The sequence below is a fragment of the Mesoplodon bidens genome, assembly GCF_964165515.1.
Source record: "Mesoplodon bidens genome assembly, chromosome: 19".
Taxonomy (NCBI): domain Eukaryota; kingdom Metazoa; phylum Chordata; class Mammalia; order Artiodactyla; family Ziphiidae; genus Mesoplodon; species Mesoplodon bidens.
In genome coordinates, this window is record NC_138179.1 from 22422054 (window position 1) to 22439356 (window position 17303).

The window sequence follows — 17303 nt, forward strand, 5'->3', positions numbered from 1 at the left end:
GAAGACAAAACAGCATCATTTCTGTTATGCCAAGAAGGAAGGGAAGAATTCCGGGGCCACTAGGAGATGAAGGGAGACCCCAGTGGGGCAGCCCTCCCGCAGGCCGGGACCGAGCTCTCCCTGCTGATTCCCAGCCCCAAGTGAATTGCTGCCACCACGTTTCAAGTGCTGCTTCTACGAGAGACTGAGAAGGGTAGAGGGAGTTCTCTATCGACGACTAAAACTGGCTTCCTGTACTTCTCACAATGTCTCCGGTGGTCACCCTTCCAGACCCGTCAGCTGCCGTCCAGCACTCGTGGGGGGTCAGAGAACCTAAGGGTACTTACTACCCTGTGAAGGACACGGCAGGTGTCCGCTAGCGTTAGGGCAGATTACACACAACCGTCCCTCCGACACAGTTCGCGTCAGGACCGAAGCCACAAGCTGCCGCCCCTACCATCACAGGCCCTTCTAGTCTAAAAACCCCGCCTACCACTTTGAGGTTAGGAACCCGCTTTGCTAATTCATTGCATCCTCCGTTACTAGTTTATCCCAGGAGTCTAGATTCTCAAAATATATTTGGAAGAAAACAGTCCTTTGGTTTACAGCAGAAACTTGTATGATCTTATTCTGTCTGCCTCTAGGAATTCTGTTCCTTTCTCTCCTGCACTTGTTCTTTGATGGTTTTGGAAAACTCTCTTTACCCGCATCTCTCATCTTCCTCCTCAAAATCCCGCACATTCTTCTAATGCTGTTCTCCTAACCTTATGACTCTACTTGGACGCACAGGGCCCGCGGCAGCTCTTTGTCATCTCATAGAGAGGCACCGCCCACCTCAGTGTGTCAAAGGCCATCACGATTTGATCCTGAGGACCCCCTTCATCCACCCTCTTCCGAGGAATCCCTGAAAATACTAAAGCCCATGTTTTCATTTAAAACCCGTTACCCCTCCCTGGGGTTTGAATCCATGAGCACATGTTGAGGAGAACATTTCTCCTGTAGAAATATCAATACTACCTACAACTTCGAAGACCACCTGTGGCCATGGTGGATGGAAGGCCCTCCAGGGTGGGGAGAGATTGAGACCCCGACACTCGGGTCAGCTGGCTGACTCAACCAGAGGCCACCTCATGAGAGAGACGGACCAGGCACGTTTCCAGTGCCCAGGCAAGCAGACGGGAGGAGGGAGCCGGCTCCCTCAGGGAATGGTTTTGTCTAGGGTGGCCCTGTACCTGATCCTGCAGGTACAGAAAAGCACCTGGTCCACAGACCCTGAAGATCATGTCCCCACAGGAAAGAGCATCTGTGCTGCAGGAGAGGGAAGGCCATGGTGGGAGGGCTGGGCGAGGCTGCTGCCCCTAGCTGCTGGGTGTGGGACACCCACCCACAGACTTCACGGTGCGCCCGTCTGGTGCCAGGAGCGGGGGAGTGGTGGGAGCCCACGGGCTGGAAGTCTCTCAAACGTTAGAAATCCAAGAGTTGGAGGAATGAATTTAAAGAGGGAGCTCTACTTTGGGAGAAAGTCCAAAAGATCGAGCGCTGACCTTTCAACAAAGCACAAGTCCCAGGCAGACCATAAGCTTCAAACTACCATCTAGCTCTTTCTCTCCCCACTTCCTCAACTCTCTCAGTACCCCCAAGGCCTAAGATGACTGACCTTGAAGATTTCTCCTCTGGACTAGTCATCCCAGCTCACGGAGCAACCTTTGGCATAATCTCTCCCTCCCTCCGCCCCCTTGCTTGCAACCTACTTCTTTCACAGTGTGTGAGCCAGAATTGACCCCAGGAATCTTGGATTAAAATGGGTATGTTTCTTTAACATACTTTTAAAACACTTTTGAGATGGGTTTGGGTCTCAGCATTATGTTCCAAAAATCATGAAGGAAATTTTATAAGATGAATTTGACTTTACCTTTGAGTTTTTACTACTTGGCAATTTTACTGAACAACTGGAAGGTTAGGTGATCTTCATTTATATTAGGCTTTTGGAGGGCCTCTTCACCATGGTTAGGCTGTATTCTTTCCTTCCTTCCGTCTATCTATCTATCTATTTTTAAAGTACAGTCGATTTACAGGTTAGGTTGTATTTTAAACAGGGCTAAGGATTCAAACCGTAAGGCCCAAATGTGTGAAGCTCAATTCCAGGTTCAAAGTACAGGTTCTAACACTCCACTCTTCATATCAACGTGCACATCTCAAGCCTTGTAGATAGTTTCATGGTTTTCAGTTCAAAAGAAAAGGGCAAGTAGCCAGATATGCACATAAATTCCAAATGAAAGGCATGATGATGAGACCAACATACGTGAGCTAATTATGTAATTATTTGTTCACAAAATGTTAATGACTTGAAAAAAAGAAAAAGAAAACCTACTCGCCTTTGGAGTTCCTTAGAGTTGAAAATTTAAAGGTAACTCAAAGACAAGGAGCTATTACTGGGCACATCAATTCCTAACAACTCCCTTAGAGGACAGTGTATCAAACGGCACTACTGGAAAAGGTACTGACAGACCTTTTGCTCTGCGGTGCTTACGGGCTACGCATAAAAGAAGCAATGTGTAGGCAGTAGCGACTGAATTGTTTATGCGCTCAAACAGTTGCCTTGAAGGATAATAAAACTGAGCATGAAATGAAGGTTCATGCAGGTCTATGAGCAAAACAAAAACAGAAACCCAGAAACCAAGCCCCCGTCCTCCCCGGCCACCCTGCCACGCCCCCCACCCCGCAAGTTCTTCCTCTGGGCTGAAACCCCTTGTGTTTGGAAGACCTACAGGCTTTATCCATTCACCTGGTGGCTCATGAAGACCAGAAACACTGTCATAGAAAGAAGCTCTCTGAATATTCTGAATCTCTAAAGCAGAGAAACAGCAAAAACAGGAGGACAGAAGGGCAAATACACAAACACTTCAGTTAGTGTGAAAGACATTCGACATCACAAGTCAACTTTGCAATTGGGCTACAAAAGCAGCTAGTCCAGGGCAGACCCCATGCAAACATTACTGTTTAGAGAATTTGCACATCTGGACAAAGTTCTGTATAAAATAAATGTATATAGCTGAATCATTCCCAACTCCAGGTGTGAGCATTATATCATATTAATGTCAAATGGTTACCCCCATGTAAACGCAGGATGAAATTTAAGAGTAGTAAGGTACTATTTGCATTGTCTTTCATAAAATTATCTTCCAATTAGCAAATTAGGACAAGACTGCAGCAAGTTAGATTACTCTGGAAAAGGTAAATATTAGTGGCATTTACTGTCAAAAATTCACACTGCTGTGTAATTTTATTTCCAATCCAGATTTTGGAAATATAATTTACTTCAAATACAAACAACGAACAGGTAACTACCACTAAGGAAAACAAAATTCTATTGTAGCAAATTGTACAAAATGTTAAAGCAACTTCAAATCATACCTAAGATGATACCTATTGATCATACCGTTACTCATGAAAATATCACAGGAGATACATTTACATGAAAATGTAATTTTTAGGTCTTTTCTTCCTGGTATATTAGCCCCGAGAAGTGGCAAGAAATCCGTGTGCAGCTGGTAGAGAGATCGCAAAACATCTTTCAGCAAAAGAGTAGGGCACTATGAATCTCTAGGGCAGGGCTGCCACCAATAAATCTTATTTCTCCTGGTTTGGCATGGAGAAAATTCTAACACAAAGTTTATTTTAACATGAAATGTTTTATACTCAAGGCATTGCACCTTCACAGGCAAACTATATCCATACATCATATACTCATACACTCAGTCAACTTGTCATTTTCTGCCTTTGCATTGATGTGGCTGTAAAGAGAGAAAAATAATCACATGCTTTTCCAGGGCTATTTTCTTTTCCTAGAGAAGAAGCTCCCCTTTTCCCAAGACGTCTCTATGTCCACAGTGAGCGTGACGAGTTCTCCACCCTACGACCCTCTTCAAAGTCCTGTGCCTGCCGCTGACCTCACGCGTGCAACACACGGTCCTCGAAATCGGAGGAGCCTGGCATCAGGCCCTGCCTGCCCCTCCCCCTGATGGTGGGTCGGTCACCTCTGAGAGCCTGTCACTCAGATTAAACTGAGTAACCGTCCACCTGAGCTGATGGATGGCAGGACTTCCCACTAAGAGAAGCGATATCAGGAGAGCAAACACACAGGATGACTCCGGAGCGGATACTGGCACAGCCAGGTCACAATGGGGAGAGGATTTCCACTCAGCCCATTTGGACAAAAGTGGCCACACGTGCTCCCAAGCTGGTCACGTGGAGAAAGGTGAGGGCCCCGGCAGGGCCTGAGCTGTGGGCCAAGGACAGGTGGACAGGGCTTGAGCCAGGACGGGAGGGCCCCGCAGGCCACACGCCTTTCCTCTCAGAGCTTCTGCCATCAAGTGAGTAACCTGTCTGTAGCTAGTCCATGAAAAGCACAGAAAGGCAGGTAAGGGCTCTGCAGATGGGGTCGTACCTGTGAGACACGTCACCCGCACCTGTGACACACAATGTGCATCACATCATCGCTGCAGCTGCAGCCCCCATCTCCACCCTCACCTGCCGGATCTCACATTCCTGGCACTTCTGACCCGCTGCCACCAGAGGCCCTCCCGTACCTGGACGGCGAGGCGGGGAGTTAAAGAAGGAGCCTGGAAGGAGGAAGCCGAGGCAGAGGCGCCTCGGTCCCGTTCCCGCCTGTGTGCGTGTCCTGAGTTTCCATCCAGAGGAAGGCCCTGGTCAGCAGGGAACACGCCGGTCATGGTTCCCAAAGCCACCTCACTGCTGACAAGCATGGGCGGTGAGCTTGTCCAGCGTGGCTGGACGTGCAGGGTCACAGGAACAGGTCAGGGGCCCCAAAGGTGTTCCCCACAATATTGTTTTCGGTTGAGAAGTGAAAAGACAAGAGTCAAAAGTGGTTCACAATGTCAGAACCAGTGTGTAAGCCCGGGACCTGCTGTCATGATTCCCCAAACATCTGCTTCTCTTCTCATTCAAAATGAAGAGAGAAAATCTGTTTTTGAGGCTTGAGCGGTAAAATGCTAGTTTCCTCTGTTCCTCTTCTCCTTGGCTTTCCTTCCACAGTCACCTCGCGTTGAACTCCCCGCTTCCGGGGTCTTTCACCCCGAGCCAACAAACCACTGCCTGCTTTGCTTCTTCAAGTTCACACTGCGTCCCTACCCTGGCCCGTAAAACTACTGATGCCATTTAGTCAATGAAGTCAATGAAGTCAAATCCACCTGAGACTGGCCACCGCGTCACTCCGTGCTCCGCCCCATCCATCACCGGCCTCATTTCCTGCTCACTCTGCCTCCTGGCCCCAACCCTGCCCTAACGCCCCAACGGGACACTCACCCCGAGCTGGGATTTTCCACTTCCGTCCTGTGACCGTTCCTTCTACCGGCTCCACCCCCGCTTCTTCCACACCAACGTCACTCCTAGAAATGCCACCCATCCTTAGCTGAGTGGGTCCGCAGAAACCTACTCAGCCTCCGTGGTTAAGGCCCCGACAGGATGTGAATGTTTGTCAGTGGGTGCTGGGAGACTGCCCGGCCCTTAGCACGTGCTCAGGAAATGCTGGCTTTCTTTGTTTCTTCAACAAAGTATTATTTTTCGAGGATAAGGAAAACTGCCTCATCCTTCACAACATTTGACCTTAGCACCCCAGGAACAAGGCAGTCCCCGCTCAGCTGTCCCCGTGGCATTCATCTCAGGGGTCTGCGACACTCAGCCGTCTGTCCACACGTCTTACTTCCTTTGTTCTGAGATCTGAGCAGAGCCAGGAGGAGGGGTGGGCGTGGTGGGCTCCGTGGGCCACACTGCCCGGGACAGCACAAGGGAATCGACTCCGGATTGAACACAGCATTTCTGATGGGCAGCGCTACTCCTTCCTCCTCTTTCTGTGACGTTTCCTGTGTCCCTTTCCCACTGACCTGTGCTGGTCTTCCCAGCCCTGTGGACCTGGTGGCCATCAGAGCTCAGGGTCCCTTTTTCCCACGCTAGATCCATTTCTCAGACCCACTCTCACACTTCCCAGAACAGGGCCAAGAGTCCCTCAGCCGCGTGGGCACCACAGACACCACCTTAGGGTCCTGCTCTCGCCTCAGTCCTCATGGGCCCCCCTAGGCTGACCAGGTCACCGCAAGTCACAGTAGTACACAGCAGCCAGGTGAAGACGTCCATCCAACGGGATCGTGATTAAAAGCTTCTGTTTTACTTGCTGGAAACCTAACCCTTCCCCCAATCCCTCCCTGTACACAGCCTCATGCACACTACCTCTCCCCAGGACACGTGCGTGTAGGTGTGCAGTGTGCCCACCCCTGCAGGTTCCCTCGCACTTGTTGGAGCCGATGTACGTGACCTTGACTAGGCTGTCTTTGGTAGGGTCATCATCCCCCTGCTCACTTTCTCTGTGGTTGTTCTTCTCTTTCTGTCTCTTTCCTTTTGTCCTGATTGCCCTAAGCCCTCTGATCTGCCTTCGGGGTTTCTTTCTCTCTACCTGAGGAGACGGCTAGATGGCAAGGTCTTGAGATGCTCTAGAAAAAGCAGAAGTGAGCCAGCTAACTGACAGGCCTGGCCTCAGGGTCGAAGCCTAGGCAGGGGCAGATCCAGAGCTAAACTAAGGTACTGCATGACCTGAGGCCAAGTGAAGCGGTGGGGACAACCAGGATGAAAGTGTAGAGAGAGCTAACTGCCAGAAGGTGCTGGTCCCACTACACATACAGACACACAGCTGCTTTGTTCTTCTGGTACCGGCAAAATCTCTAGTCTATGATAAAATCACCAAAACCTTCACCTGAGGTTCATGTAAACAAAAGAACTATGAGGACTGACGGAAATAAAAACAACTGATCTATATGCAGATGGTCTGAGTTTATTCACCAGCCACTCTGCGTGTGTGTGGGGGGCAGGGCACCGGGGGAGGACGCAGCTCGGCTGACCTGGACACAACAGAGAAAAGACGTACAAGGCTTCTCAGGTTTTGTATCCCAACACCCTTGGATTACAACTGCACTGGGACCAGGGTGGCCTGAGGCAAATGTGTAGTTCTTTATGGCTCTGCTACTAGAATGTTCCTACAGCACCTGACCAAGAAGGCAGATGTCTTATTACCCAAGTTTTCTTAAAGTGGGTAAATTCCGATACAACGGCAGCCCTGCTCTAGGGAAAATAAACAGCTTTAAAGTAAAAAAGTCTACACACGTCTATAAGTAAAAGAACCATATATAAGCCTTAACTGTAAAAGATTCGGCCAAGTTTGATTACAAACGCAAGCACATTCTCACCATCCTTCCAGAGCTCCGCCACAAATCTGTCAGAGGACTGATGCAGGAGGGTGGCCACGTTGTCATTCAGGGGGTCCATATTCTTCATCAGCCACTCGTCCGCCTTATAGTCCACCTGCCGGGCCAGAGCCGGGTGCGGCAAGAGGGAAAAGACAAAAACAAGAAACATGTCCAGCCTTAACCTAAAACGTTCACAAGACCCCCCAACCCAGGTGGAGGATGGCAACTGCAGGCTCAACCCAAGATTCCCGGAGCCCCGCCCTGTTCCCTCCCCAACAACCAATCAGAAGAAAGTCACACACCCTGCAGCCCTCACCCCAAATTTTACCTATAAAAACCTTTCCCCCAGGGGCTTTCCCTGGCGGCGCAGTGGTTGGGAGTCCGCCTGCTGATGCAGGGGACACGGGCTCGTGCCCCAGTCAGGGAGGATCCCACATGCCGCGGAACGGCTGGGCCCGTGAGCCATGGCCACTGGGCCTGCGCGTCCGGAGCCTGTGCTCCGCAACGGGAGAGGCCACAGCAGTGAGAGGCCCGCGTACCGCCAAAAAAAACAAAACAAAACCTTTCCCCCAAACTATCGGGGGCTCAGGGGTTTTGAGCATGAGCCACCCATTCTCCTCGCCTGGTCCTGCAACAAACCTTTCTCTGTACTTCCCCTGTTCCACCCCCCAAATAAGTTCATAGAACAATCCAAAAAATGGGTTGTCTCGAAGGAAGTGCATTTGTAATATGTACTATATTTAAGGGTTTATAAGTGTATATCAGCACATTTGTTACAACCTTCATCAAATGCAGCAAAATCTCAAATACAGCACTTTTAATGGAGTTCTTTCACTCTTACCTTCCCTGCATAATGTATAATGCAAAAGTCAGCTTTGTCTTTTAGTTGACGAGGTTTCTGAAACTTGGAGTGGGACCCTTGCTCTTGAACTAGTTTTTCAACAAAGGTCTTATCTGTGGCTTTAGGGAACCAGCACTCTTCATCCAAAAGGGCCAGCACGCCAGGAGGGTTAGCCTGATAACAGAGGCAAGAAGAACTGACACTTTTTGCACGTCACTGTACATATAAGGATGTTTTCCACCAGGTTTGGCAGTTTAACTTCCAAAACAGTTAGAACTTCGTGAAGATCTGTGCAAATCAAACTGCTAGGGTAGCAGGTAATGCCAAATCGTAACTATCATGCAAACACTGAGATCTCAAACTGCTCAAGAAGTACTGGTAAGAACATGGATGAGTACTGTATCTCACAAACTTATAAAAAACTAATTCCAAGTAGATAACTCCCCCAAAAGTAGCAAATAAAAGACACCAGAAAGGAACTGAAAGGTGTAGAGACAAAACTGAATCTTTATATTCAACGACTGGCTGGATAAATTGTTATAAACCCTCAACTAGCTGGAATGCTTCAGACATTTTATACCCTAGTCAATTTAAGTTTCTATTTAAGTGATGATTAAATAAAACGAGCACTTCACACTTGGTGAAATATTTAAAACTATTGTTAAGTAGAATATATGGAAGGTGATGAAGGAATTTATCAATTACTTCATTGGTTTGTTTTATCAACAAATAAAATAGAGCCTTTATTTCACTCAACTAGTTCACTGAAAAAAGCCTTAGAGACTTAAAGACACGGAGACATAAGATAGATTAGTGGCCCAGGGGCTGGGGGAGGGGAACAGGAGTGACTGCCAAGGGTAGGAAGTTTCCCTCTGGGATGATGAAAATGTTGTGGAATTAGACAGTGGTAATGGTTGTACAACTCTGTGAATATGCTGAAATTCACTGAATTACATACTTTAAAAGGGTGAATTTTACAATAGTGAATTATGTCTCAAATTAAAAAAAAATGCCCAGAGCTCGCCATTCTCTGGGAGCTCGGAAATCAATAGAACGACGTCTTTTTTGGAGGAAAGTGGGGTACACATGAAAGCTAGATGAAATATTTAAACAATGATGGCCTATTTTATAGTGCTTCGGGGGTCATCGTTTATTGCCATACTGCAAATATGGCAAGTTTCTGATACAAGACTGAGTGTACCAATTCTAGGGCACAACAATGAAATCAGCTTTTGGAATAAATCTCTTAAGACCAGTTTTCCTCAACTCACAAGGCCTTTATGTTTACTGCAGAAGAGCTGGGTCTGTGCAAATATTGCTTAAAAAGTAACTGGAGGTTCTAGTTAAACATGAATGGAACAGTGTAATACTGCGGTCACAGGAAGGCAGAGGTTAACAGAACAGAGCAGGTAGAAGCAGCTGAGAGAATCCTCCCCACTCCAGGAGCCCAGGACTGAGACCCTTACTCCCTGGCTGTCTAGTTTGTGGCCCCTCTACCTGAAAGGATTTACGGGGTTCCGAGCTGCTAAAAGAACACTATAATCAAAAGCCACTAGGCTTAGGTGATCCTAGGGTCCAGGATGGCATTTAACCCAATTTACCCCACTCATCTGACAACTTTGAGAAATGAAGTTCTGGATTAAGATAAGTGAAACACCCATCTTTCTGCCATAATTTTTACATTTTTAATCTGTTTCAATGAAAATATTTCTAAATTCTGAAAAAGGAGCCAAATATAGTTTAATCTTTTCTAAAGGACTAAGTGACAGCATGATTCAGAAGATCCATAATTTTGTCTCCTTTTTATTTTTCCTACTTCATCTTTCAATGTCAAGATCTCTCATCCCTTTTCCTTTTCACTGGGGATTTCTAAAGAGCTTTAAGTTTGGGAGACCATGTTTTGTCTCGTGGTCAGAGTACTGTAAGAAGCCAGGCGGGGCCTGGGTTTGTGAGAGATGAGGACAGATGCCCGGGACAGGCAGGTGCCCCGACAGAGTCGTTTTAGGTATTTTCCTTCTGGAAAAAGTTGTCCTCACTCTCCATTTTGAAAGGACCTACACTGGAACCATGATGCCGTGTCATTCTACACGCTATAGTTAAATTCCCTATGATTATAACCTCTTACAAGGTTTTGAAAAACCTTATAAAAAAGCATCTTTGTACTTATGAGGATAAGCTTTAGTTACCCCCCAGAATGGATTTGCATGACCTGTCTTATTCCCAGCTAGACACGGCGCCCCTCTATCACCTCGGATGTGTGCTCAGGAGAGCCCCACACCCTTGACACATGCCGAGTGCTGGAGTGAAGGCAGCTGCCGCCACCACCGTGGCACCTGCGGGCAGCGAAGGACCACGTCTGCCAGCACACGGCCCCACGCGAGGACAGGATACGGCCGTGAGAAAGGACAGCTCAGGAAGGGTCTTACTGGCATGCTACTCACTTTTCAAATGGATATTTCAAATGGGCATCCCTTTCCTAGGAAATTTAGACTAGAAAATTATCTTAGCACCCATGAGACAGGATAATTCCCGTCTCAGTTGATGGTGAGAAAAAACTCAAGGCACCGCCTGAGCAGGAGCCGAGAGCCAGAGGGCGGGGAGAGGATCTTACGGGTCTCTCGATGAGGTCGATGCACGGCTGCAGGTCCAGCCCAAAGTCGATGAAGTTCCACTCGATGCCCTCACGCTGGTATTCCTCCTGTTCCAGGATGAACATGGTGTGGTTGAAGAGCTGCTGCAGCTTCTCGTTGGTGTAGTTGATGCACAGCTGCTCGAAGGAGTTCAGCTGCAGGTGCCAGGAGAGCCATGTTCCAAACGGGGGGTGGGGTTGGGGGAGGGATAATGAGTTAGCTCGTTCTCAGAAAGTTCTCGAAGCGTTATTCATCAGGTCTTGACTACCCTACTGAGTCCATCAGATGACAGTGACTAAACCAAGGGGGGTCTCTCTTAAACTCTGTCACACTCACACACACACACACACCCATATCACATTACTGCAAAGCTAAAATGAGAAAATGATAAACTTAGTGTGCTGAGTATCTACAAATAAAACCATTTTGATTAGCGAATGGTTAATGAAGAGAAATGAATAAATGAGAAAGAAAGTGAGAAAAAAGGAGAAACAAAGAGACTTGGGAAGGCCAGAGGCCAAGGAGGCAAGCGCGTCTCCGTGAGGTCTGAGGGTCCAGAGGACAGATGGGCTGCGGCCTCCTCTGCCACCGGCTCCAGAGTGAGTTAAGGAAAACAATAATGAAAAAAATAATAACCTTTTCATCTGTTACAGACATTTCTTTTTCCCTCTCTGTGAAATCTGCCCATTTCTCTATTGTGCTGCTGATGGGATGAAACATGGATGGATGAAGTAACAGGGATAATTTTCTTAAAGCAGTCGCCTTATATGAGAAGTACTCAGCCTTTTCTTCTGCTTCCATGCTGTCCACACAAGTACCATGGGCCCATAAACAACCTCTTTCATTATAAAGTGATCTGTAATTAGGGAAGGTTTAATCAAGCCCCAAAGAACAGATTTATAGTCTGAAAAAGCCATTCCAATCTTCCCTGGGAGGTGTCACACTCAGCGTCTTAGAACGAGGTCATGCTAGGAGGGCCAGGGCAGAGTCTGCCGTGTTCAACACCGTATTTCTAGGGACCCACATCAACACCTGCAGACCGCCCGATGGTGCCTGGTTATGTTTATGTGAATGGGTTTTGCTCTGCCTTAAGATCATGAGATCTTAGTGCTCTATTTAGCCTGAGCTACTACATGTGATGGTATTTTTCTTTAACGGATTTCTAATTGTCTTCATATTTAAGCTACCAACTGTATTTTAAAATAATCGATTTTTAAATTGGTAACACATGGTATAAAATTAAAAATGTACAGAGAGTTGCACTGAGAAGTTCACTCCAATCACCCACTTGCTCTCCTATAAGCAACCACTGTCACCTATTTCTTGTGATCCTTCCAGAAATAGTCTGTGCACTCATAAATGTGTTACCCTGATTTTTTAAAAAACTAAAACTTTTTTTTTTACTGTGTATATTCATGTCAAAACCACACTTCTGAAGTTCTACAGCTTTATAATGTTTTATCTCTTAATATCCTCTTTTCATTTCTTTTTCAGAATTTTACTATCTATACTTTAACTTATTTTTCAAATTAGTTTTAGAAGCAGGTTGCCTAGTCCTCCTCTACCCCTTGAAATAGGTTTTAAACAAGTATGTTCACTTTAAAGATAAATTTGGGGGACTTCCCTGGTGGCACAGTGGTTAAGAATTGGCCTGCCAATTCAGGGAAAAGGGTTCAAGCCCTGGTCCGGGAAGATCCCACATGCCGCAGAGCAACTAAGCCCGTGCACCACAACTACTGAGCCCGTGCGCCACAACTACTGAGCCTGTGCTCTAGAGCCCGTGTGCCACAACTACTGAAGACCATGCACCTAGAGTCCGTGCTCCACAACAAGAGAAGCCACCACAATGATAAGCCCGTGCACCGCAACGAAGAGTAGCCCCCGCTCGCTGCAACTAGAGAAAGCCCAAGCACAGCAACAAAGACCCAACACAGCCAAAAATAAATAGATAAATAAATAAAATAAAATCTATGCTCTTCTTTCTTGATGTTAAAAACATATTAAAAAAAATAAATTTGGGGAAGATTTACACCTTTACAATGCTGAATTTTCTCATCGAAGAACAAGCTATATTTTTACATTTAAGTCTTTCATTTTTTCATAGTTGCACTGTAAAGTTGTCTTCAACTAAATCTTGCCCATTTCTTCTTAGGTATTTCATCTGTTCTTGTTGGCAGCTGGAAGTGGGGGTCTTTTCTTTCACTGTATCTTCTGATTGTTTATATACAGGAAGGCAACAGACATGCAATTTGTACGCAGACACCTTTCATGTTTTTTCAGTTATTCACAAATCAATACATATTAAAGCAATCTTGGGGCTTCCCTGGTGGCGCAGTGGTTAAGAATCTGCCTGCCAATGCAGGGTACAAAGGTTCAAGCCCTGGTCCGGGAAGATCCCACATGCCGCGGAGCAACTAAGCCTGTGCGCCTCAACTACTGAGCCTGCACTCTAGAGCCGCGAGCCACAACTACTGAAGCCCGCTCACCTAGAGCCCGTGCTCCACAACAAGAGAAGCCACCGCAATGCGAAGCCCGAGCACCACAACAAAGAGGGGCCCCTGCTCGCCGCAACTAGAGAAAGCCGGTGCGCAACAACGAAGAACCGACGCAGCCAAAAATAAATAAATTAAAAAACATAAAACATATTAAAGCAATTTTTTGTAGTGGCAGTGGCAGTTTGGGGGATAAAACTGCTTATACCAGTAACAGTTCAGATTTTATGAGGACAGACTTATACAGTCCAAAGGGGTTCATTTTAAAACAGGACAATTCAGTATCCAACTGGTCAAAGCATCACGTTGATCCCCAGAAGTATTTAATTGAGTATTTGTGCCTCGCTATATAGTGTCTATCAAAGGAGAGATAAAGATACACATTTTTGGGAGACCAAAATTTTATCAACGTTTAGCAAAACCACAGCAGGTATGTGACTACAAACCTTTGAATGGATTGATGGTGAGTGTTTGAAGAAATCTAGTCAGATTAGTAATGAAATATATTGAGGTGCATCACCACATCCTGTGGGTGTATCTTCAGAACATACTCCACTATGTTTCCTCATCTCTTGATCTCACACAGCTGCTCCTGACTCGCGCTCAAGCCAGTGTCATCGGGCCGCCAGGCTACGGCAACGCCATCCTCCACGGTCTCCCTGCTTCTGCTTTTCCATCTCACGCTCCATGTCTCCAGCTCCTCTGCCTCTCTGGTCAGCTACATCTCATCCCACTGGCTTCCTAGCAGTTTCTCACATCTGACAAATTCCCTCCCATACAGGACCACTGGACCTACTCTCATTATGCTGGGGCTTCTTCCTGAGGCCGGGGGCTTCCCGCACTCCACTCCTACTGCTGCAGACACATCTTCCACAGTGGCCCCCCCCCAATTCCTTCTATCACAGCCCCCCCTCACTTCATTATCCAAAATTCTGAGAATTTTGGGTTTCTGTCACTGAATGCTTGACTCTCTACCATCAATAGAATGGCAGGGACTGTACCTACTTATCTACCATCATCTCCCTGGTGGCTGGCACTGCAGCTGGTACAGAGGGAGCCTTAAGTGTTCTTTGTTAAAAGAATAAACAGAAGGAAGCAAGAGCAGGAGGGAGAAAGATATACCTCAAAAATCTCAAATCCAGCGATATCCAGGATTCCAATGAAAGATGCCCCTTGCCGTTTGGTCCTATCCAGAGCTTTATTGATGCGGTGCACGAGCCAGCGGAAGAGCCGCTCATAGGTAGCTTTTGCCAAAGCTTCTACTGCAAAATCTGCCTGTAATTAGACATCAACCTTTTACTCCGGAAATCATCTCAACAAAACACTAACAGCTGTTTGATGGAGGGAGTTTAATGATCTACAGCGCCCGCCAAAACCCTAAAAGGGCACTTACTGCTTAATCCTCTCTGAATTTTATACATCAACAGAGGGTATTAGTACAATTAAATGTAAACTGGAGATAATCAATGTAGGAAATGGCTGAAGATGCCCAGTAAAAATAAACTCTTCCCTCTGCCGCTGGGGTCCTAGGCAGCGTATCCGCCCCGAGTCCACCAGGAAACGGGTGAATCCGACTCCTGCATTCTTGGCGCTGTCTCCCCTCCCCCCAACAGGGACAAGGGAGCAAGCAGGGCACCCCCTGTTGGGCGGGATCCCGAGGTACATGTCCTGGGGAACATGGACGATCTATCTACCTGGGGAAAACTCAAGGCGATATTTCACATTTCTTTTTTTAACAAGTCACCTCTAAAAATGTTTTGAGATAAAGTACTCAATTAGTACCAAGAAACATCCATATAATAGAGCTTCTATTGATTCAGTTGGTTACATGCCCATCGGAAGATCTAATGGCCACGGTTATCATTCAAACAAATGTGTGACAGCAACTGATGTTAAACTTACTTGTTCTTTGGTCTGTGCTTTCTGCACGTAGTCTCGGCCGACCTTGATCCGGGGGGTGAGAATAGCCCGGGTGAACTCCATCACGTTCATGCCAAGAAGATGGCAGAGTTTCTGGGCAACTAGAGGGTAAAAGGTCTCCTAAATACCAGGCTTCTACTCATGATCGAGTCACAATATATTCAGTCAACACTTGAAACACTTAGTAGTTATCAAATTATTAAGAAATTAAATATAAGGCATAAGGCTGGGCAAGTTTTAGGTCTGATGAAAACTACCTTCATCCTTTCAAATTAATAATACTCATCCTTAGGCTATATAAGAGACGATTAGTCAGCAATTACTTATTCTGGGTAATTTAATGCAAGTTACTAAGTCTTAGAACCCATGGATAATGCACAGAATGAGAAAAATGGTGTTTAAAATAGTTTAAATCATCATGTTACCGAGACAACTTATCATGCCCATGTAGTGATCCTAATAATATTTTAGTAGGCAAGAAGCCTAAAGGTTATTAAAATTATTTGATTTCTCAGCTCACATAAAAAGCTGCTAATTTTGTTACTGTTGATTCTCACCAGCATTAGGGCACCTTCCTCAGCAGAAGTTCACTGTCTAATGTCACTAAGGTCCAACAAGTGTTCCAATTATTACAATAAATGTTTGATTAAGTGTTAAAACAACAATAAAATTCTATAAGGGTAAGTACATTTTAAGCATAACCAAGTTCTTTCTCAAAGACGCACTGCCTCCTACCCCCCTGGGATCCAGGTGAACTGTCGGCAACCTAGCAGCACCCTGGGTGGGCAGGGCAGGCCGTGCCTCAGGGAGCACTTCCTCTGGTTTGTGACTCTTCTCCCCAGCTTTTACCAGCTGCCCTCCTCAACCCCTACATCCTGCCTCCTTTTAGTTAACCTACATATGTTTGCTTGTGTGCACGTATCGAATGGGAAGTTGAAAAATACAAAGAAGCAAAAGCAAATTGCCTATACTCTCTTGCTTTATCACGATAAACATCATTTTAGCAGCGAAAAAATAGACTTTATAGTGTGGTTATATCTTGGCTTACTTTCCTCTACCAGGAAAACAAGTTCCCTTATAATTGCATCACATTTTCTACTTCTAAGCCTTATTATCCTCTTATTTGCCATTTATGCTTTTTTAAGAGAGTCATATTCAATCTAAAAGGTAATAATTTGCCAATATTGCTCTGAAGGCAACTCCAGGGAGGCGCGTGTAAATGTTTCAGCATCACTGGAAATGGAACCATTCATCCTGATTGCACCCCGTGGTCATTTAACATGTGCCTCCAGCCTCTGTTCTCCTGCAGATAAGAGAGGTGGTTACATCTGGCCGTCTTTTTTCGGTTTTCGTTTTTGTTTTTGAAGAAGCAATAATGACCCTAATTTCCCAGCTCTCGCTTGGTCTGTTTGTGATTGTTTTTTCAGATTTTATCTAGTTTCAAACTTATATCCAAAGCCCAATAATCAAAACGTGCTCTTCCTTTTGGTTCATTATTACGTTTGTGATAAATTTCTGTGATTAAATGTATTTTTTTCTTTCGAATTTGTGGTGCCCTGGTACCACTGGTTAACAGCTATTTGCTATATTTACCTTATTCATGGGGCGGGGAGTGGATAAGGAGGAATGTGCTATAGAGATTGGTATGTTTAATAAAGATAATTTTACTTTTAGTACTATAGACAATAGTAGAGAATAAGTCTTTTTTAAGAAATGCCTCTTTGGTACCAACATGTAAAAATGCCACGGGAAATTAATGTATAATAACATATTAATAACCTGATGAAATAAGCCAGTCACAAAAGACAAATACTGAATGATTCCACTTCTACGAGGTACCTAGACTAGTCAAATTCATAGAAACAAACTAGAATGGTGGTTGCCAGGGGCTGGGGGAGGGGGAAATGGGGAGTTGTTTTAGAGTCTAAGTTTGCAAGATGAATTCTGGAGACTGATCGCATAATGATGTGAATATACATTACTGACCTGTACACTTTAAAAATGGTCAAAATAAATTTTGTTATGTGTAATTTTATCACAATTAAAAAATTTAAAAATATCGATAACCTGAAAAACGCTGGTAAGAGAAAGTAGAAATATCGCCAATACTAAAAGAAGTCAAAGTGTATATGCTCACTTCAGGCCCGTATTTTTTAATCCTGAGTCAAGCATCAGACTGAAATAT

The 17303-nt window shown here is 45.7% G+C and overlaps 1 protein-coding gene across 5 annotated transcripts in view; it reads right to left on the reverse strand.

Annotated features, from left to right (window-relative positions):
• Positions 1–17303, reverse strand: part of MYH10 (myosin heavy chain 10) — a 139658-nt gene that overhangs the window by 40597 nt on the left and 81758 nt on the right. For all 5 annotated transcript variants that reach the window (XM_081219265.1, XM_081219261.1, XM_081219264.1 and 2 more), the window contains exons 11-15: positions 15101–15219; positions 14321–14473; positions 10688–10861; positions 8077–8250; positions 7236–7350 (exon numbers count right to left, since the gene is read on the reverse strand). In XM_081219265.1, coding sequence (XP_081075391.1) covers positions 7236–7350; positions 8077–8250; positions 10688–10861; positions 14321–14473; positions 15101–15219 — 735 coding nt within the window. The remainder of the gene's footprint in view (positions 1–7235; positions 7351–8076; positions 8251–10687; positions 10862–14320; positions 14474–15100; positions 15220–17303) is intronic.